This window comes from Stegodyphus dumicola, chromosome 4, assembly GCF_044657685.1.
Source record: "Stegodyphus dumicola isolate Sdum_Otavi_A_Nest chromosome 4, ASM4465768v1".
NCBI lineage: Eukaryota > Metazoa > Arthropoda > Arachnida > Araneae > Eresidae > Stegodyphus > Stegodyphus dumicola.
Genome location: NC_140771.1, coordinates 99,188,965 through 99,212,939, shown reverse-complemented (window position 1 = coordinate 99,212,939; position 23,975 = coordinate 99,188,965). Strand labels below are relative to the sequence as shown.

Genomic DNA, 23,975 nt, shown 5'->3' with positions numbered 1-23,975 from the left:
TCGGCGAAAGCTGTACCGGAAACACCACCAATACTAATTGGAAATACAGCAGTCCGAGTGGAAGATAAACAGGATCGGATTTGGATAGTGCCAAAATTTGATGAATTTGAAGTCTTTGGGGGGTTACAGTCTGGACATTTAGAGTTGATAAAACCAGTTTTTCCGCACCCATAGCATGTTAAAGGAGGTCGCTTTTCCTCTGTTTGTTGCTGAACACGATTTGAAAAGGTTTTGAGTTCCCTGTATGTCACTTGTTCGATTTTGTTATCAATAAAATGCTCCTTAACGTCACTACTGACTCTTCTTTTAAGCTGATCCGTCAGGACCAAGTCTTTGAGTGATTCAAAGTCTGTAACATCGAGACTATGAAGCCACTCTTCGAGACTCTTGTTTAATTCGTAAGCAAAATCTTTCCATAAGGACCCAGGATGTTTTTGGTGTGTAGTAAGTTTAATTGGAAATGATTCAGCATTTAATTTGAATCTTTGTAGCAGAATCTTCTTGATGTAAGAATAATCTTCTAATTTGTCTTTTGGTTCTCTTAAAATAATTTGCGAAATGTCTATATGCAGAAGAGGTAGGAGATGAGTGATGTAATCTATTTGTTTTATATTAACTTTCTCACATTGTCTTTCAAAAATTTTCAGGTAGGTTGCAATGTCAGAAGTTCCTGTAAATTTAGGGATTAGGTGTTGAATATTTGTTCCAATAGCTGCATTTGAAGCAAAGGTGGCATAGTTAGGGTTTGAGCTAGCAGCTGCCAGGTTTAACTTTAAACGTTCCAATTCTAATAAAAGTTCTTCTTTTCTTTGACGTGTCTCCAGATCGTTGCTTTCACGTTGTTTTTGTTGTCTAGTTTCGATTAAAGTTTCCAGAAGATTCCTGGTAAAAGCCTCATCATAAGTGTCAGAATTGACAATAAGATCTTTAAGATCTATTACTCGCATAGTGTCGTTTACAGTGAAACCCAGTTCTGCAGCGAGAGTTTTTAAATCCTCTTTTCGTGCTTTGGCTAGGTAAGCCATAATTATATGAGAGGTCAGGGGGGAGAGATGAAGTTGGAAAGATGAAGTTGAATTTGTTGTTATTTCGATTTTATTCACAATACAGTATTTTAGAATTAATAATTATACCTTTAAGTAAAATGTATATATCCTTATTAAACAGCATGTATGAATGTAAACAATGTTACTCGTACATTTATATATCACTATTAAACAGTATTTATAAATGTAAACAATAATACTCACAAAGTTTATTATTTCGAAGTCGTAAAAATATCATAAAATGCCCTCATAAATTCAACTTGTATCAAGAAAATAACATATAATAAATTTGCTCAAAAATTGTTTACTACTTAGCAAAACATACAAAACATACATAAATGTCTTACCATAAGCTTTTATATTTAAGCTGAATTCTTCGAAATCTTAATCTTAACAAAATATTAAGCTGATTAAGCAACACACACTTAGTAACTCTTTTACTTTATTTAAATAGTCATTCGATTTTATTCATAATTATTTTCTTTCGCTTCAAGAAATATTTTTTAAGACATGCATTCATTAAATTGAAAACAATTATATTTACCTGAAGTAGTATATTATAATCATTTTCTCAAAATGTTCGTCGAAAGATAAATCAACAAGTACAATATTTTATTTTATGTAGAATAAAACATTTAATAAGGAACAACAGCACTCAAAGGAAATAAAAATAATAAAAGATTTGACGTAAACACATCATAAATCATCGCTAGTCTAAACATTTCCGCGGGGGGAAAACATCTGCTGCTGTATGTCAGAAGCGAAACTAATAAATTCTAATGAACAACGTCAATGAATATATTCAAACTTTAACATCAAAACATGTATTCAGTGAAACAATATTATCTACAATGCGCATTAACATTTTAAAATAACGCGCATTAACATTTTAAAATAACAAATTACAGTTCAAGAAATAACGTTTGGTTAACAGAAAGCCGTTTGCTTTCGTTTAATACTCTTATGTAGTATCAATAAATGAGATTTCAGTAAAGAATTTACATTTGCTTTAAGAAGCAGCTTATAATAAATAATCAGTTTAAAAGAACTTTAAAGTCAGATTAAACGATAATGTAAACGAAACTTAACTTTTCCGTTGAAATTGTCCAGTTGATGATTCGATGTGCTAGCAGCACGGTATGACAATTTTAATTCCAGAATTGGTTTCCAGAATATTTGACCAGTAGTCCACACCTGAAAAGAAACTGAGACGATCTCCAGCAACTAAAAGTTAAATTCGGGAGTAAGAGCTTGTTAAAGCCAAACAGAAATTCTAAACATTTTGTTGCGCCATTTTGGATTCAAATTTAGTGGTTACAAACAAAAGAAATATACATAAAAATGAAACATATACCAAATGGAACATCAAACAGTTGAATAACAGAGACATAGTAAACTAACATCATGGCGGCTGGAGTTCGACTGACGTTTTCTCATATCGCCACGAGATGGCGTTTAAATAAAATAGTTCGGTTACAGTTCATGAGTTCATGGCGTGAATAAAATAGTTCAATTACACTTAAATAGGTCTGTTACAACTTTTCTTTTATGAAAGAGTCTATATCTTTCTTTAAAATCTTTGTTTAAATGTTTCTTAGAACAAATACATATCTATTATTAATTTTATTGATGATTTATATTTTTAACTAGTTAAGGAATTCTTACAAACTCATTTTTTAGAATGTATTGAGCTTGTTCAAGTGTTCTGATAAAGCAAAGCCATCAGGAGTAATGATACCTATACCACAATATCCAGTATACTCTGCTACTATTGCTGAATATGGAATGCATCCTGTAAGTTTTTTATTTTATTTTTTTTTATTATTATGCATAGTTCTGAACTAGAATAGGATGCACCTAAGAATTGTACTTCATCTTAAAGGGAGGTGCATTTTTATTAACGTACACAGCCAGGGAATAAGCATTGTTAGCTTCTTAAATATTTTATTCTTCTTCTTTAAAACTAGCATTAGAATGGAGGTATATGTGTGGGTATGATAACAGGATATAATGTGTGCAGTTTATTACTAAACTGCACATATTATAAAATTCACATTTTAAAATGTGAGAATTACTTGTGTATAGTAGCTTAAAGCCAGGAGACAGAACATCCAGAGATCTCGCCAAAATGTGTTTTAATCCACACTCTTGGCCAGACTTAAGACGTTTTGTTTGCTGTTAATATACATTCCAATGTAACGAACGCGAAAGAAATATGGAAAAATCTGATGTGTACACCACATGACTTCCTTGTACGGAATATTAAATTATACGCATTTTTTCTTGCATTTTATTTAAACTTATTGGATTGAATTAAATCTAATACTACTTTTTTACAGCGCATAAACCACAATAGAATAAATGCATTCTTTAAAATTCACTCTAGTATTTGTTTACCATAGCGACATACTGGCGCTAGATTCACTTAACAGTATTATATTTCGTTCATATTATAACTCATAATGCACAACATTTATATCATTTAAAGAATAGAAGTATCTAATCGTTGCCACATGTTCTATTCAAATACTATGATAAAGCTAGAATGATGTATAAAAGAAATTAAGCAAACAAAACAAAAAAGAAGCAGTTTTTCACAGACGATTGAGTATTTCTCATTCAATTAATTCAGTTCTCACTTCGCGAGAAGGCAAAAATACATAAAACCTCAAAATATCTATATTAAAAATTACGAAGTAAATCTTAAACGCTTAGTTCCTCGAAAAAATTGGCCCACCAGCGGCCGAGCGGTAAAGTCGCTGAACACTGGTAGTTCGGTCCGAGGTTCGAATCTCGCGAACGGGCTGGCTGCATGGGTGTTTTCGTGGTTTTCCCCATGTGTAACGTGTATACGAGCCAGTTTCCCTAAGAAAGTCCTCCACGAAGGCATCCCTCCCCTTAGGCAGATAGCCCTCGAGGCTTTGCCATAATCACACACACACACCTCGAAAAAATTCCAGAAAGGATTAAGCATGATTTAATTGGCAATAATAAATGAAGGCGTTATCTTTGTTGTTGCGATGCTAAGTTTTTTCTAGATTGGCAACAAATCCACTAGTCTGCGGTTTCAAATGTAAACAATCAATGGCCGCCATAAAAAAAAGGCTCAGCGGCACTTAAACAACTTTAAAATTGTTGATAATTCTAAAACTATTGCGTACAGATTTACTAAAGGCATAAAAACCTTAACCGGAAGATAAAAACAACATAATTCAATCATTTTTAAAGCAAAAAATGTACAATTTACAAACATATATGAGTAAAGAAACTGAGATCATTGAGCCGGGTAACAGAGTGGATATATTTATAAATATATTTATATACGTTTGGTGCGGCCGATTGCAACTAAAATACGAGGTGCACATCTACATATTGTAGCAGTCCTATATCATCATCAAGCTCTTGCGAAGCTATCTGCAAGCTCTTGCGAAGTTATCTGCTAATCAAGCTCTTGCGAAGTTATCTGCAAGATAGAGCAGTACAGGTTACTACGAATAAAGGTGTTATCAATTACCAACTGCAAAGAGGATGCCCCCAAGGTTCCTGCTTGGGACCCACATTATGGAATTTGGTGACTAACACAGCCTTTACTCTGTTTGATAATAATCCAAATGTGAATATACAAGCCTTCGCAGATGATTTTCTTCTAGTCATTACTGGCAGGAAAGACGTGGTACAAAAGGCGCAAAAGGCAGTCGACGACTTTGCAGCCTGGGCCAAGAGTCACAAACTGATCATCTCTGCAACGAAGACCCAATTGCTCTACATAGGTAGGAAAGGTATTCCAAAAAGAAATCCGTCCATTAAAATGAACGGTATACCGATTAAATGCGCGCCCAATCTGAAGTACTTGGGACTGACTTTTAATAATAAATTATCTTGGGTTCCACACCTGAAGGAGGTGAAACAGAAAATAAACAGCCTTACAAATAACATGCTCAAAACAGCAAGAATACTGTGGGGAACGCCAGCCAATATGCGTATTTCCAAACCCTACCCCACTTTTCGAATATTTGACGTCACGGAAATATCGACTAGTTTCACCTGGCAAGACGCCTACCCCACTTTTGACTACTACGGCGCGCTTTCGAAAGAATTGTGCTGCTAAATGGTGTGTTTAGGTGCTAATTGTAAGATTTTCGCAATTTAAATTATTATGAGTGGGAATTTACGCAAAATCTTTAGTGAATGGTTATTGTTTATCGCCGTAGTGTATTTGAGGAAAGAGGAGAATAATTCGAAAAATCTGGAAGGTGATACTCGGCAATAAATGTGCTGCATTTCATCGCAAAAATTCAGCGACGCCAGAAAAACAAACGAAAGTGTTCGAAAAACTTATCCACATCTGAAGCCACTATACAAAAATTGTATGTGTGCCAATACAGCAATTTAAATAAAGAAAACAATTACAGAAAACTTCAGATCAAGGAATAAGAAAGAATTGCAGTGCCTCTGTGTGCTTAAAACTACGAAGCATTCTGCAGACTTTTGTGCCAAAATCAAGGTTGACAAATAGATTAATACATTTTAATGTTTCTTTTAGTGTATATATTTCAAAATTATTAAAATAACTTGAACAGTTGTTTAATTGCTTAAAACAGCAATAAAGTTCATTTATAAAGATATACAAGGAACTTCATAATTCATTGCTTTGGTGAACAATTTTACTAAATTACCTAGCTTTATAACATTAAATATCTTCGTAACTGTGGTATTATGCTCTGTTTTATAAAAGCTTAACTACTTTATTCATTTGTTATACATTAAGATATTTTCTGATTTATTTACCAAATGCGTAATCAATTATAAGGATTACTAAATGTATTAAGAAATTCCATACATGCTTGTGCAGTGTGAATGCATGTTTGTGTAATGAACTTTGATTTTCATGTACGAAAAAGAAATAAAATCTCCGAATAAGTACTTTTTTGTTTTCCAGTTCCTGTGTTTAGCTGTAAAAGTAAATTTACTTCAAGTATGTGTCTGTGAAATTTTGACAATGTAAATGCTGAAATGTATGTACAGTAAAAACTCAACAAAAAAATATGTGGAAAGCTCCTGAAAGTTTGGATAGCCGAGCATATAAAAAATGAAATATTGTGATAAGTGAATGGAAGAATAAACTACTAGTCTAAAACCATAAAAACAGTTCATCTTATTTGTATCAACTTGACTATCAAAAGCCAATATTTAATATTATGCACGATTTTGAAAACATGTATGCTGCTGATCTTTGAATATGATAACGGGTGATTTTTACAATGGTTGTTATAGGATTTAAGACTGCAAGTTGAGGCTTTAAATATGAACAATAGTAATCTGAAAATTTGAAGTAGTAATTTTATATGCAACAATCTCTGCCAAATAACTTCCATGTTTTAAGTAATTAAAAAAAATATTTTTAACCACTTATTATTAATTTTATAAAGTACATTCTATAATTTAAAATTTATTTACTTTCATCTATTTTTAATGTTTGCCATTATAAATTTCATATAAAATACGAGGTGCACATCTACATATTGTAGCAGTCCTATATCATCATCAAGCTCTTGCGAAGCTATCTGCAAGCTCTTGCGAAGTTATCTGCTAATCAAGCTCTTGCGAAGTTATCTGCAAGATAGAGGAGTACAGGTTACTACGAATAAAGGGGTTATCAATTACCAACTGCAAAGAGGATGCCCCCAAGGTTCCTGCTTGGGACCCACATTATGGAATTTGGTGACTAACACAGCCTTTACTCTGTTTGATAATAATCCAAATGTGAATATACAAGCCTTCGCAGATGATTTTCTTCTAGTCATTACTGGCAGGAAAGACGTGGTACAAAAGGCGCAAAAGGCAGTCGACGACTTTGCAGCCTGGGCCAAGAGTCACAAACTGATCATCTCTGCAACGAAGACCCAATTGCTCTACATAGGTAGGAAAGGTATTTCAAAAAGAAATCCGTCCATTAAAATGAACGGTATACCGATTAAATGCGGTATACCGTTCATTCAAAATGAAAAATTCATTTTCATACTATGTACTTTTTTAAGATTTCATAGTTGCTAATTAAACTTCCTTTACAATTTATTTAGTTATTTTATACATACATTTATATTTTATGTAAGAAAGGGATTTATGTGCAACAGATATACAGTGAAAATCATTTAACACAAAACTGAGGGGACTGAAATATATTTTCGTGTTAAAGAATATTGAAAAGAAAAAAAAAAGCATATATTCAACAAAATTAAGCTTATTAGAGTACATTTTATTTACATAGATATGTATATATGCATGTATTTAATAAAAACCAATGAAACAAAAACATCCACAAGAACTTAATGGAATTTAATACAAAATTTTGAAGTTTTTGAAAAACAAAACATTGAGTTTGGGGAAAATAATCTGATATTTTTCTTTGCATTGTCTTTTTTAGCATCAAATAGTTCAATGTCGAACATTTTGTTATTCATTTAACCATTGGAATGTGCGTCAAAATAACTGTCCATACTTTTTATGATATTCCTCATTTCAGATGACATGGGAACAGGAACTGCATTCATTTTATTTTCGTCATCAGAATCTGCATCAATGATATTTTTTAGCTTTGCACAAACTCCAAAATAACTTTGTCTGCCATAATTGGGGCTGTATACACATTATCATAAACTACTGCTACGAATTCTTCCGATAGTACAGTAGGACAGTTCATTAATACAGAAACTTTCTCAAATATTTCATTAAGTGTCAGCTCAGTTTCAATATCCTACTTCTCCATTTCTTTCGGCACCGAAGAATCTGATACTTTTGAGAATCATGTGTAACGAATATAATTTTCATTCATCCTTGGAGTCGCTGAATTCTATGCAGTGCAACATATGAACCAAACACTCACTAATTTTTACTCACACTGCCATGTACTCATCACTGAATTCCAAAGCTAACTGATGAGAGATGAGATGTTTGTGTAGCGTTTGTAGACGTGGAAGGCGAAAGTAGCGTAGATAAACAAAACTGGCTCGTGTCGCAGGCTATTCCGAGGGTATTTCAAAGCCAAATTAGCCTCTTTTCTACGAAACATGTGAAACCACCTCTCTTTCATTTCACACCCCGCTTAAATCTTGCCTGCGATGCCAGTGTTTTCTGTATTTTGTTCATTTCCAGAAAGGATATCTTTTCGTGTTAAGCAATTTTTGTTTCATGTTAAGAGAAATAAAATGCATGAAAATACATAGTAGTTTGTCGGGACCGTTGCATTATTTCATGTTAACCGATATTTCACGTTAAATGTATTCCACTGTATACAGATGTGTTTCGACTATGTGTGGCGTTCCGACAGATACTTCAACTTCTATTCATGAGATGGCGCCACGTGTAAAATCCAGTTCTTAATCGGAGCAGCAAAGCGACGTCATTACTCACTCAGACTTCTCGTCGGACAAGTGTACGCGACGCTAGCACGAACTGTGTTCCGAGCTCTGTGTTGATCTCAGCAATGTAATTTAAATTGTAATTTAGTACTTAATATATTCTTTTGTTATAGGAGATTGTCTATTCTTATTTTCTTTAATTATATCATGCATTAAGCACACACGACCACCAAAAGTGGTGACCTTTTGACTGAGCACGCTACTGACAATGGATTTTCAACGACCCTAAGCCACGTGCATCCAAGGCATTCTGAAGAACTGACTAAAAATAACAACGAATATGGACATTAAACGTATGCTACAACGTACCCCTTCAATTATTTCTAGATGTATTGATATACAGGGTGATTATAATTAAAGTTTAAGTTTCAAAACGCTATAAAAAAAGAACCACTGATGAAAATGATGTGAAATTTGAAAGGAATGTTATTGAAGAAGGCGGAAAGCGTATGGCAGAAGAAAAAATTTAGTTTCAAAAGTTAGCAACAGATGGCGCTGTAAGCAGCAGAATCACGACGAGAAACGAGAAATGATTCGTAAAACAACGGCTAAGGTGGATGTTACACATTAAAACGCATTGACAAGTTAGACTTGTTGAATAATTTTATTTGCATGACTGTACATATCACATCGAAAGGGACAAATCGGTTTCAAGAGTTTTGCGGCGACATACCGCATAAGAACCATTCATCAAAGAAGTTCGTAACTGTCGCGAGACTGGCGCAAAACATGTTCAATATGGTGTCCACCGTAGTGTGCAACAAGTTGAAAGCGACAAACAGCATGTTCCACAACTGATCGCAATGTCTCCGGGGTGATGTTCAGAATGTGTTGCGAAATGCGTGCCTTTAATTCCGCTAAATTTGCAATTGGAGCGCGGAACACAACATCCTTCAGATATCCCCACAGCCAGAAATCACACGGAGTAAGATCAGGCGATCGGAACGGCCAGCTTGTAGGGAAATGACGGCTGATAATTCGAGCATTTCCGAAATGGAGCCTCAGCAACTGCTTCACGGGATGTGCAATGTGCGGAGGAGCGTCATCTTGCATAAAAATGATTTCATCCACACATCCACGTGGTTGCGCAAAAGAGACGCATACCTCTGACCAGTGACGGTTGCGGTAACAGGACCGGAAGCACCCGTCTGCTCGAAAAAATATGGTTGTAGGATGAATGATGTCGTAAAGCCACACCATACCGTGACCTTTTCAGGATGAAGTGGTACGGGGTGCGTTGCCAATGGATTTTCTGTTGCCCATATTTGACAATTCTGGGTATTCACGTATCCTGTCAGATGGAAATGGGCTTCATCTGTCCACAAAATTTTCCACGGCCATTCATTATCCACTTCCATGCGAGCCAGGAATTCTAACGCAAACGTCTCCCTAGCTGTCAGGTCAGACGGAAGCAACTCCTGCACATGGCCAATTTTGTACGGATAGCATTGCAGAATGTTTCGTACAATTTTCAGCACCGTGTTCGTAGTCCTGTCCAATGTTCGGGCAATTCCTCGTGCACTGCACGGTTGCACACCACCGGCCGACCCCTCCTGTAATGCTGTGGCCACTTCTTCAACTACCGTCGAATGCACTCGTTTTCTCCCTCTACCAGATTGCACATCAAACGAACCTATCGTTTCGAATTTTCGCATCATTTTCTTTAGACCTACGACACTCATTGGACGACACTCACCCTTCTTTTATACCCTTCAGTGTCCTGAATTTTTGCAGAGCTACTCTTGCACAATCATCATTCTTGTAATACAGCTTTACCAGCAGAGCGCGGTCCTGCAGTGAAACACCCATGGCGAACGTCTAAGACGCGAAATGAGGAACAGCCGATCCGAACAAGTATGGCTGGAGTAGCGCGCGAACCGCGCTGTTTCCAGCTCATAAGGAGAGCCCAGTAGGCAAATGACGGTAGGAAGTCTGACGTGGTAGGAGTTAAGAGAATGAGGTGAAGAGGAACAGCTTGGTACCTGGCGGCTTTATAACACTGAAATTTAACTGACATTTTAATTTACGTCTTCTTCCGCTTGCAGCGCCATCTGTTGCTAACTTTTGAAACTAATTTTTTTCTTCTGCCATACGCTTTCCGCCTTCTTCAATAACATTCCTTTCAAATTTGACGTCATTTTCATGAGTGGTTCTTTTTTTATAGCGTTTTGAAACTTAAACTTTAATTATAATCACCCTGTATATTGCTTGTGTTTTTTCAAAGTCGTGCATATCATCGCAAGGAGCTTCAGCAAATCATCAATGTGATCTGTTCCGTTCCGCTGACTTCTCCAGTCGTGCAATAATTCTTCGATCATTCAACGACAAATGTGCTACAATAGTGATTTTCGCTAAATGTGCTACATCAGTAATTTTTCTGCAACGTGCTACGGCAAAATTCTTCCCTCAGTGTTCGAAAGTAGTGAATTTTTTTCCCATGTGCTACAGGAGTGATTTCCTTTTTCCTTCGAAAGTGCCTTAGCAGTGTGAAGTGGTGATTTTGTGTGTGCGCAATACAAAATGAACGCATCATTTTTTTTTCTCAAATAAGGGTTTCTTTTCAAATGAATTTCGGTAAAATATTATTTGTGTGTGTAATTGCTGACCCTGTCTTATTTGTGTGTGTATCGTTACGTAAATTTTTTCTGCATGGTTAAAATATTTATTGTTATCATGGTAAAATATCAATAGTGTATCTTCATGCTACAATATTTGTGCTGTTAAGTGTTTATTAATTAAAGTGAAAATTATCTATCAGTATGCCCGACGATATTCCACCAGAGCCACAAATCACACGCGTTGCGGTGAAGCCACCGCCTTTCTGGAAAAATAATCCTTCATTGTGGTTCGCTCAGATCGAAGCACAATTTTCTATCGCTCGCATTAGTGAAGATTCTACAAAATTCAACCACGTAGTTGCAGCAATTGAGTCTGATATTCTGAATTCAGTGCATGACTTAATTCTCAAACCACCTGATTGTAATAAATACTCCAAACTGAAACAGCGGCTCATTGAAATCTATTCAGAAAGTGAATCTTCAAAAATACGTACTTTACTACAAGGACTTGAACTTGGAGATCAGCGACCTTCATACTTGCTGTCACGAATGCGTGATCTGGCAGGAAGCCATTTTAGTGACGACTTGTTGAAGTCACTATGGCTTTCGCGTCTCCCTAATAACATACAAATAATTCTCGCTGCTTCCAATGAAGATCTAACCCGTTTAGCAGCAATGGCTGACAAAATTAATGAACTTGTTACTCCAGCTTATGTCAGTGCTGCTAATGCTGCACCTTCCAGTTCATCCCTCGAACAAAAAGTGGCTGAATTGACCAAAAGAGTATCTGAACTCTCTACAAGTCTTCATGCTTCACGGAGATACAATCGATCAAATCAGGGCCCACGTAATAAATTTCGTGCCCGAAGCAGGAGTCAATCTCGTCATAATACTCGAACGCAGTACAAAGAACCCACAAGTGGCATATGTTTTTATCATATGAATTTCGGCTCTCAAGCTCGCAAGTGTGCCCCTCCATGCACTTTTCTACAAGCGGGAAACTAAATGGGCGGTCTTCTGCTGGCCAACAGAATGTCCGCCACATCGACAGAATAGTACTGGCTGATCGTTCAACTCAGTTATGTTTTCTAGTAGATACTGGAGCTGACATATCAGTGCTCCCGAGAACTAAAACAAATGCTCACCAACTTAATAAACTTGTACTGTATGCAGCCAATGGTACCCAAATTGCAACCTACGGCACCAAACTATTGACACTTGATTTAAACTTGCGCCGGACTTTCAACTGGCCTTTTATTATTGCGGATGTAACTCAAGCAATTATTGGTGTCGACTTCTTGACACATTTCCACCTTCTAGTGGATGTCAAGAATAATTGCTTAATTGATGCTATAACTCAGCTGACATCACAGGGCCAAGCTTCTCACGTATCAAACGTACCTACCAACATAAGTGTTTTATCGGGCAGCACACGGTTTCATCGGTTATTAGCAGAATTCCCTGACATTTTAAACCCATCCAAATCAGGGCAGCATACTCATCAGCCAGAAGTGTATCATCACATTGAAACACATGGCCCACCTGTATTTTCCAAGCCTCGTCGTCTTTCTCCAGAGATGCTAAAAGCTGCTCGCAAAGAATTTGAATTCATGCTAGCACAGGGAACCATTCGCCCATCTAAAAGTCCATGGGCCAGTCCACTTCACATGGTTAAAAAGTCTAATGGTGACTGGCGGCCTTGTGGAGATTATCGTCGACTTAATGCCGTCACAGTCCCTGACAGATATCCAGTCCCACATATCCAAGACTGTACCCATCTTTTTCATGGAACAAACATATTTTCTACCCTCGATCTTGCCAGAGCATATCATCAGATCCCAGTACATGCTGAAGATGTGCCCAAGACCGCAGTGACTACACCATTTGGTCTCTTTGAGTACTTATATATGCCATTTGGCCTTCGCAATGCTGGCCAAACATTTCAGCGTTTCATACACCAAGTACTGTCTGGTCTCGATTTCTGCATCCCATATTTTGATGATATCCTGGTTGCATCTACAGATGCGAAAGAACATTTTCAACATCTGCGTCAGATTTTCACTCGCCTTAAAGATCATCGATTGAAACTAAATCCATCCAAATGTGTACTTGGTCAACCCTCAGTTTCCTTTCTTGGATGTCTTATTACCCAGAATGGAGTCAAACCTTTACCGGAAAGAGTCAAAGCAATTAACGACCTACCCCAGCCCAAAACCATCTCTGAACTGAAGCGTTTTCTAGCAATGTTAAATTTGTACCGACGCTTTCTGCCAAATGCCGCAAAAACACAAGCCTGCCTACATGAGTTTCTGAAGAATAGCAAAAAAACGATCAACGAGCTGTCCCTTGGACTGAATCTGCATCTGCAGCATTCGTGCAATGCAAACACGATCTGGCAAATGCAGCCACACTTTCTTATCACTCACCTAGTGATCAGCTCTCTATAATGGTAGATGCATCTGACACGGCCATAGGAGCAGTGCTTCAACCCCATACCACTAAAGGACTTTCCCCAATGGCATTCTTTTCCAGAAAACTCACTACTGCAGAAAGGAAATACAGCACATATGACAGAGAGCTACTTGCTGCGTACTGTGCTGTTAGACACTTCCGGCACAACTTGGAAGGACACGATTTCATCATTTTCACCGATCATCGACCATTAACCTTTGCTTTTAGAAAAAACTCTGACTCATGTTCTCCTCGTCAGCTTCGACATCTGGATTTCATCGCCCAGTTTAGTACAGATATCAGATATGTCTCTGGTACTGATAATTGTGTCGCTGATGCCTTGTCTCGGGTAAACAATATCAACCTCACTACCCCAGATTTCTCTGAAATTGCAAAAGCTCAATTGCATGATGAGGAACTCAAGAACCTAATCTCAAATCCACAAACCTCCCTTCAGTTACAACCGCTGCACATTGATCCAACGCTTAAAATTTACTGTGACATAGAGAACAATAGAATACGTCCCTATATTCCTGTCAATTTTAGACGTGAAGTGTTTAATCCCTTGCACAATTTGGCACATCCTGGAATCCGTGCCACCAAAAAGCTGATCGCAGACAGATTTGTCTGGCCAGCAATGAATTAAGACATCACAGAATGGACTCGTTCATGTATTAGATGTCAACGGTGTAAAGTATCCCGTCACACTCACAGCCCCATTCAACAATTTAACCTTCCAGCAAGACGCTTTGATCATGTGCACTTGGACTTGGTTGGCCCATTGCCTCCTTCAAATGGTTACACTTACCTCCTCACTTGTATTGATCGGTACACAAGATGGCCTGAAGCCATTCCTATTGAAAATATATCCGCTGAAACTGTAGCTCGAGCATTCACCTCCCAGTGGCTTTCAAGATTTGGCATGCCTACCACCATCACTACTGACCAAGGCCGACAATTTCAATGTCACTTGTTCGCATCCCTCACCTCCCTTCTTGGCATTCGCCATATTCGCACAACACCATACCATCCATCTGGAAATGGGATGGTGGAACGCTTTCACCGATCTCTCAAACAAGGTCTGAAGTGCCACAGTAGCACACACTGGACAGAAGCCTTACCCCTAGTCTTGCTTGGTCTTCGCACAGCATTCAAAGAAGACATTGGTAGCACTTGTGCTGAAATGTTATATGGTGCAACCCTCCGTCTGCCAGGTGAATTCTTTCACCCAGAATCTACTCCAGTTATCGACCCTCCAACATTCCTTCAACGTTTACGTGAGACCATGAGCAATATCTCGCCAACCGCAGCATCTTCGCATAACCAGCCAAGCTATTTTGTACATCCTGCGCTTGAGACATCTTCGCACGTATTCGTGCGCAACGATGCAATTAAGCCAACTTTAACACCTTCATACGATGGTCCATTCAAAGTTGTCAAACGAACACCGAAACATTTCACCATCATCTGCAATGGCAAACAATCAGTGATTGGAATCGATCGTCTCAAACCAGCATTTCTAATGCAAGATCCAACAACTTCCTCATCAACATCACTCCCGGAAGAAAGCTTACATCCCGTTAAAGAGCAACCTAAAACTACCAGATCTAGAAGAAAGGTTAAATTTAACCCAAAGTACTTATAACGTACCGATGGTACTTGGGGGGGGGGAGTACTGTGGCGTTCCGACAGATACTTCAACTTCTATTCATGAGATGGCGCCACGTGTAAAATCCAGTTCTTAATCGGAGCAGCAAAGCGACGTCATTACTCACTCAGACTTCTCGTCGGACAAGTGTACGCGACGCTAGCACGAACTGTGTTCCGAGCTCTGTGTTGATCTCTGCAATGTAATTTAAATTGTAATTTAGTACTTAATATATTCTTTTGTTATAGGAGATTGTCTATTCTTATTTTCTTTAATTATATCATGCATTAAGCACACACGACCACCAAATATGTATGTACAAACAATTTTTTAAAAGGAAAATTTATAATCCTTCCAAAAATTTTTGTGCATTATGCTGTTAAAAATTGATCAGTAAATATATAAAGAAAGAAATTTAGAACTAATTTTTCAGAAAGAATAAAAATTGAAATTCTCATTAACTTGATAAAATCCTGTTCAGACTAGTGAAATCTTTTTAAATTGGAAGATATTTTTAATGATTTTTCTGCCCCCCCCTCCATTTTCCTTTGCGACTGCTGTTTGATAAGAGGTTCTAGAAAAGTTTTGTGTTAAAATTATTTTGAACTTTCAAAGATTTTCCACTCCAGGATTTTAGTTTTTTCTACATTTTTAAAGGCATGTTTTCTTTCTTTTTCTTTTCTTTTTTTTTTTTTTTTTTTTTTAGATTCTTTTGAGATTAGAAAAATATTTTTAAATCGGAAGATATTTTCAATGATTTTCCTTCGCTTTGAGGAGGACTAGAATTTTTTGATGAACTGTTAAGATAAAAAATATATTGAAATGGTTCATCAGCTGATTCTGGATACAGAAAAGCAAGGAAGAAGAAAGTGGAAATGTAATTAAATTCGACATAGCTCTGTGATGGTTTATTTTAACATCTTGATTGCCGTGGGGGTCACCGATGACCTGCACTCGACTTGGCTATGGCGCCGTGGGTGTCACCAGCAACGCGACCAATAGTAAAATACATAATTAGAATAAATATTGATACTGATAAATTTTTAAATAGTACCATTGTTACTATAATGGTTTGAAGAATAATAAATCGTAAAAATTTAAATTATAAATCACAAAAATGGTCTACAGATGTTTGGAGGTCGCTGATGACCCCCAGCATGAAGCACAATTATATAACTATGTTCTGTAGATAATATTTCGACATAATATATATTGCATAATAAAAATTTCAAGTTGGCGTCATGGGCAAATCACGTAAAATGCACACGGCAGTCAACGTGTTAATTTTTACATTTTAAATTATTCTTGTTCCACATTTATAGGATTTTATGAAGATCATTTGAACTTCAATTTTTTTAGTTTTTGTGAAAAGTTAGTTCTAAATTTCTTTATATACTATATATAAGAACTCCTAGAAAAATCTAATTTATATATTTATTTATCCCAAATTTTCATTTTAGTACATGCTTTTCCTCAATATTTTAAAAGTTGATTTTTTGTTGAACTGAAATATGCAATATGGAAAAATTCTATCAAAAAACATAACTCAGAATCAAAACAGGAGATAAATAGAGATGATAATAATGTGGGATATTTGATTCTCTTCCCCTAATACTCATTTGAAACATTTTAGCATGTTTTTCCATTCAGCTGAAACAGTAAAAATATAGAAAAATTCCCACAGAAACATAATTCAGCTGAGAAACAAAACAGGCAAAAAAAATGGGTTGGCGTCAGGAAACTGATTGGTCTAAAACAGGACTTCTTAAACTTATTTTCAGTTGTGACCCTTTTTTATCATAGATTTTTTTCACGACCCCAAAATATTTACGAAAATTTTGTGGGACCTCATAAGCATTGCGAAAATCTGACACACGCGCGAGTGAAACTGTCAATTTTTTCACTTGTATTGTAAGATAGTATTGCAGTTTTAGGTCATTATCTTTAATTTCTCATTTTTAAGACTTAGAACAATGTGAAAATGTTAATTAAGTAACAGACGAAATGACAGGGTCATGTGCAAAGCAAGTAAAATGAACATTTATATTATAAACAGAATGTGTTGAAACATTTTTGTTTTTCTCTTTGTTTGTATTGTCTTATCTATATCTATTTTCAGATAAATATATAAAAATATTGTGTAATTGTAAAATTATTATATTAAGTTTAAGAAATACCAAAACTACTAAAATTTTTTGGAACTCCCTGCTGTAGATGGGGGTTGCGATCTACAGTTTAAGAAAGTCTGGTTAAAATAACGTTACAATATTTGATTTTGTTGGAACATTGAATAACTGAGGCCACAGCCAGTGCAGTTATGGCAGGTGTGCAAAATTTTGGAATTTACAGAAATATCGAGTAGCAAAATTTTTGGAATTTAGGAGTGGAAACGTTTTTAGAATTTAGTACCCAAAGAGATTGCATACCACAACAAAATGTACCTGCTGAAACTAGGACTCCAGTGCATGGTTATATTCTTGTAAGGAGTGTATGCCTGAATGCAGAGATGCGTTTTGAGTCATCATCACTAGGTCACCAGCATACACAGCATTGTGTGATACATCATTCATGTAAATAAGAAATAAAATTGACTGCACTTTAGTTAAATAAACTAACTCATTCCTTGTAAATATTATGCAAGAGAATTGTAATTGTTAAATGAGAATACAACACTTGGCTTTCTGTTCATCTGAAATAGGATAGATATTCTAGCAGAAGTTTGAAGGAACGGATCATTCTGTATTTAGTTAGATAATCAAAATACACAAGCTATGAACATAACATGAACATAACATATTAAACCGTAATTCACTTTTCACATTGGACAGCCAATGTTTATCAATTTTCACATAAGTCATACTTTTTCGTAAATTTGAAAATACTCTATTGCATGCTGTTCTGTTGAAGACAAGCCTGAAATCATTTTTTTTTTTTTTTTTTTTTCAAAATGCAATTGATAACTTGTATTGTTTTTTTACAAAATTTTAACCTGGGAGTCATGAACAAATTTGTGGGAGGTCACCAAATTCAAAGAAATTTATTTGACAATAAAAGATATACGGAATTTGAAGAGAATTTTGGATGTTTTTTAACATTTACCAGGAATTTTAAATTAAAATTTTCATATTTTAATTTTCATTTTATTGCTTTCCACTTGATTTATGTTATGTTTGATGATTTCTAAACAACTCGAATCAAATTTCAAAGCAATTGCATACGCAAGATGTAGTTTTTTTGGCTATCTTAGTAGTGTCTTGCATGCAATTTGTAATTGCAATACGCATCATTTATAAACTATGTTTCTTATTTCTAATCAAATTTGTTGTCAAGTAAGCACATAATATTTCCTAAGCATTGGCAAATTCAGTAGTGTCTCGAAGGATAATAAAAACAATTTTGGGTTGATCTTTGGAATATGGTAACAGGTAGTTTGGCGACATTTTGGAGGCGATAAAGGTTACTACCTAGGACTTCGGGAATAATGTGAGAAGTACTCAGTTCCGATTACACATTATTTTGTGTGAGGGAAACGAGAGATCATGAGATATGTCATGTGACATTAATGGACGAATCACTGTTCTTTAATCGGAAAAGGGTGTAAATTTGTTAAAATATCTGCTGTACAGCATTAGTTGCATTCTATGTTCTGTGAAACAGTGTTGTTTAATATTTGGATCCCATGGCCCTATATAAAGTAAATTCGAAATTTTTATTCCGTTTATGTGTAATTGAAAAGAATTGCTTAATTGCGGATAAGTATGAATGTCCAACATGTGGGTATGAAATGAGATTGTGTGAAAGGAAGGATATTACACATAGTTTGAATGGCAGTGTAAGAAATCTGGTGAAAATGGACATTTTGTGATCCACCATTCACTCAAGATTCTGTAGAAGATTAGGTAAGGTAGTATTTTTAATTATTTGAGGATATTATTTTTATGCTTTGTTCTAAATGTAAGGAGTAAATAAATTAATTTGGTATTATTGGAAATTTGCTATTAGCAATGATTTAGTTTAAAGTAATTAGGATTGTAAGCTAATTTTTATTAATTTAATGTATGTGCTTATTTATATTTTAAGTAGTGTTTTTTAATTTAATTATATTTTAATTTAATGATCGTGATTTTGAGAGTTATATGTTTGTAGTATTTTGGAATACGTTTGAGTAGAAGTAAATGTGCATGGAAAGAATTTAAGTATTTGGAACCATTTTTAACGTTTGCGTTAGAAAGTGGTAGGTGAGGTTTATAATAGATAATTTAGAGGGAAAAGTTTTTGGATATTTTATTTATTTTATACGTGCAAATGTTCATCCTTGGAAAGGGTATATACTTTTTCGCGATCAGGTAATTTCATATATGTCCTTTTTACCAAATTTAAAGATTCACAAAATTTTCATGTATTTTCCTGAAATTTTTCGAATTTATGAGAAAAAAGCAGTGTACATGGATATAATGAAGAGTGTGCGCAATGTCATTTTTGTGCAATTCTGGAATGTTTTTTTAATTAAAAATAAGTCGACGTGTACATGGTTTAATTATATTTTAATTAAATGATAGTTATTTTGTGAATTATATGCTTGTAGCAATTTGGTAAACGTGTCAGTGGAAGTAAAAGTTCATGGAAATAATTTAAATATTTGAGAATAAGTATTTGTAACCATTTTTAATGTTTTGTTATAGATTCGTTGGTGACGTTTATAATAGATAATTTAGAGGTAAAAGTTTTTGGATATTTTATTTATTTTATACGTGCAAATGTTCATCTTTGGAAAGGGTATATACTTTTTCGCGATCGGGTAATTTCATATGTCTTTTTTACCAAATTTAAAGATTCACAAAATTTTCATGCATTTTCGTTAAATTTTTCTAATTTATGAGAAAAAAGCAGTGTACATGGATATAGTGAAGAGTGTGCGCAATGCCATTTTTGTGCAATTCTGGGATGTTTTTTTAAGTAAAAATAAGTCGACGTGTACATGGTTACTGTGTATGTGCGATTTTGAAAAACGCGGCAAGGAGTTTGCGATTCTGCACTTTTTCCCAACTTTTCAGTTAATATTTGTCTTGATTAAGCAGTTTTGTTCCATAAAATTTCTAGCATAAGGGTAATTTGGCTAATAGATTGTTGGAAAAAGTGTTGAGTAAATAAAAAGAAAAGAAACATGTCTTTACTTCGTGAAGACAAAATGGCGGCAAAAAAAAAAAAAAAAACAGAGAGTTGCTGTAGCAGAGTTGGTCGCCAAAAAATCGCCAAGTTACCATAATCCAAAGATCAACCCAATTTTGTTTTAGTTGCAATTTTATACCCAATGTTCACAAGAGAAACGGGATGGATGGACCAACATCAAATAAACTTAGAGAAAAACTGTTAATGAAAATGCAAACAAAAATGAAACCATTGGCTTTCTACTTTTAAAAAAAATTGAGTAAATATCAAGAAGAATTTATTTTATACTGTTTTACATGTTGCATTATCAATGGAAAATGAATACCCATAGTGTGTTAAATGCAGTGAAAACTTGGCACGTGGAAAGCATGAAATCTGCGAAATTAAAAACATATTTAGAAACGGTACTTTTCCCGTTTTGCCGCCGCAAACAATAAAGTCGCCAACAATGGTACAACTGATGCTAAATGGAATATCTTCTCTGCCAACCTCCAACGCCTCATTTTCAAAACAAGTCGCAGCCATTTCTTATCAGATTGATTGTTTCTTTCAATACTGGCATACAACTACATAGAATTTTTACAAGATAATTAAATTTAATGCCCCAAGACCATTCGCATTAATTAAGTCAGTTAGACTGCAATTACACCACTCACCCGATGGCAAAAATATAGAAAAGGCAAAATGTAAGGTTAAATTCATCAATTCTAATGAGAATGCAGTAGCGAAGTAAAGCACTGCGGTGTTACATAATTTCTGGGTAAGCTATTTGTACGAATTGAAATAATTCTTGCATTTAAACTTGTATTCCAAATTAAGATTTAACTTGTCATTAATGTAGATAATTACTGAGAGAATTAGATTTTTGTAGCGTAGTTTACGTGAGATGAGATCATGTGATACAAACCGACAAATCAGGATGTTGAAACATGAAAACATAGTAAATTCTTAATGTCTTTTTATAAATTTATTATCTTTATTTATTGGCTTTTCACAAAATTTTAAAAGATATTAAAATGTTTATGCCTTCAAAATAAAAAATTCTTAGAACTTATGTTTGTTAACATTTTTTATGTGTATATTGTATGTTGTCACCCAAAGTCTGCTTTGTGCCAGTGAAACTGAAAAGTACCTCAGAAACTAAGCATGAAGATTAAGTAAATAAATCTGAAGAATTTTTTTAAGGAATGAGCTGAGAGCATGAAAAATTTAAATGTATTTTTGAAAAAATATACAACAGTTCCTGAGAAGCATTTACAGGCATCCTTAAAAGTTTCATATTTAATTGCAAAAAATTTAAAACCTCATACAATTGGAGAATCGCTCATTCTTCCTTCAGCAATTAAAATGACATCATTTATGCATGCAGAAAAATATAGTAACGATTTAAAAACAATAGCATGAAAAAAAGATACCGTTTCTCACCAAATTTTTGTCATATCAGACACTATAGAATACAAAATCCAGTTTTTACTATAAAACTTGATGAAACTACCGACATTACTAAAATGTTTCAATTAATTGTTTATCTGAGATAGGTTTTTGAAGACGACGCAGTAGAATATTTTTTATGTTGTAATATTTGGGAAGGAAAAGCAACTGGAAAGAAAATATTTGAAATTATTAACAGATATTTTGAAACGAATAATCTTACCTAGACACACTATGTCGCAGTTTGTACTAATGTAAGCTTTTTAAACTAAGCCAATACTTTGGCAAGGAGAATTGAACAAAAAAAAAAAAAAAAAAAAAAAAAAAAAAAAAAAACGGAAACATGCTTTTCAGAATTTACTAAAGAAAATAATACAGATTTCTTGTTTAAAACAACATATGATAAAATTGACAGAAAATTTTTTGAAAAATTTCCAAATAAGGAATTAGGTTGGATCTGTGACCCATTTTGCCTTTGATATTTTCAATTCCAATGTATCTCTAAATGAAAAAGAACAATTAATTGATATTTCTAAGTGACAGAATACTGTGTGTTAAGTCTCTAACTTGCCAAAAATTTGAGTTGATTGGAAACTAATACGCCAATTTAAAAGGAATGAAAGTAAATTATTACGTTTCTTACATAAAATTATACAGTAAACCTTTAGCTTATATTTAAAACTTCTAAAATGTTTATGTTATATAAGCACATTGCTTATGTATTGCTAAAATGCTTATGTTATATACCATTTTTCTGTTATATAAGCATTGAAAGTGGATTTCTCACTGAAATAGAAATAATTTTGCTATTGAATTAACATGGAGAACTTTTTTATTGAAATATTTTTTCTCTGTGACATTAGTTGCATCTACTACAAAATAAAGATTAAAGAACTGTTTTTAAAACATTTTGAATTCGTTGTCATATTGATCTATGAAACACTAGATTAGTGAGTTTTTATTACATTATTGACAAATATAGTTTTCAAACAATCAAGAAATTTTCAGCGGAGATAATTATTTGTCAAATATGAATGTGTTTTCAAAGAGGAAATAAATAATAAGTGATAAAAAGAAAATTCAGTTAGAACACTCACGTCTCTAACAAAGTAATTTGCTTTGACTTAATCTTTATAATACAATATATTTTACAATGATAAGGCAAAATCCAATGTGAAAGGTTATGCGAAGATTACGATAGTACCTATAGTACACAGCATTTCGTATAATCCTATAACCAGATAATAATAATAATATTAAAATAAATTTTATCTGAATGAAGAAGATTAAGTTTTCTTATTACAGAAACAGTAAAATTATGCAATTACATAAACGAATGCACTTTCAGACAATATACTTAATACTGTTTACAAATGCAAGCCAAAGTTCTGTTTATGTTACTTCTCGCCTTTCAGCGCATGCTCAAGAATTACCATCCAGGCGAAACTAGTCGATTTGTCCATGACGTCAAAAATTCGAAAAGTGGGGTAGGGTTTGGAAATACGCAGCCAATATTCTGAGAAGTTGGTATCGTACTATATCCGAGAGGATTATATTGTATGGTGCAGCAATTTGGGGGAAAAATATCTCCTCACATATGAGTAAACTATTGCTTACTATACAAAGAATGCAATTATTACTGATATGCAGAGGATACAGAACCACTTCTAGAGCAGCACTTCAAGTGCTTGCTGGTTTACCACCATTAGACTTACAAGCAGAACGGGAATCCCTATTGGCAAGAGTGCTGAGACTAGATGAGAATGCAACAGTATGGAATCAGAACTATTATCACACAGACTATGAAAAGCACAAACCAGTTCTTTTAGGGCACCCCGCAGACATAGACTTGTCCGACAGCATCCAACTTGTGTACGCATCTTCAAAAAAGAACAGCTTCAGCCTCTACACGGATGGATCCAAAGCAGAGCGAGGCGCCGGTAGTGCATTTTGCGCTTTACAAGGGGAGACTATTATTAAAACATGGAAAAGAAGACTAGATATTAGAAATACAGTCTTTCAGACAGAGGTTGCAGCGCTAAAAGCAGTAATTAAATTTGCAGTTTATTCACTTAGATTCAGAGCAACAATCTTCAGTGACTCGGCCTCTAGCCTGGCAGCGATTAGAGGAAATAAAAGCAGGAGCTCTTATGTACAAGAGCTCAAAAAAATTCTTTTGCATTGCCCTCCCTCCTTACGTCCACACTTGGTCTGGGTCCCAGCTCATGTGGGCATCACAGGCAATGAAAAGGCA

General features: G+C 34.9%; 1 protein-coding gene across 6 annotated transcripts in view; it reads left to right on the top strand.

Annotated features, from left to right (window-relative positions):
- The window catches only part of LOC118200740 (alanine aminotransferase 2-like), a 114,460-nt gene that overhangs the window by 24,126 nt on the left and 66,359 nt on the right, over positions 1-23,975 (top strand). For all 6 annotated transcript variants that reach the window (XR_015040721.1, XM_085815263.1, XM_085815260.1 and 3 more), the window contains one exon: positions 2,727-2,840. Coding sequence is in view for 5 of the 6 variants with exons in the window: in XM_085815263.1 (XP_085671389.1) it covers positions 2,727-2,840 (114 nt within the window). In the remaining variant the exon portion in view is untranslated. The remainder of the gene's footprint in view (positions 1-2,726; positions 2,841-23,975) is intronic.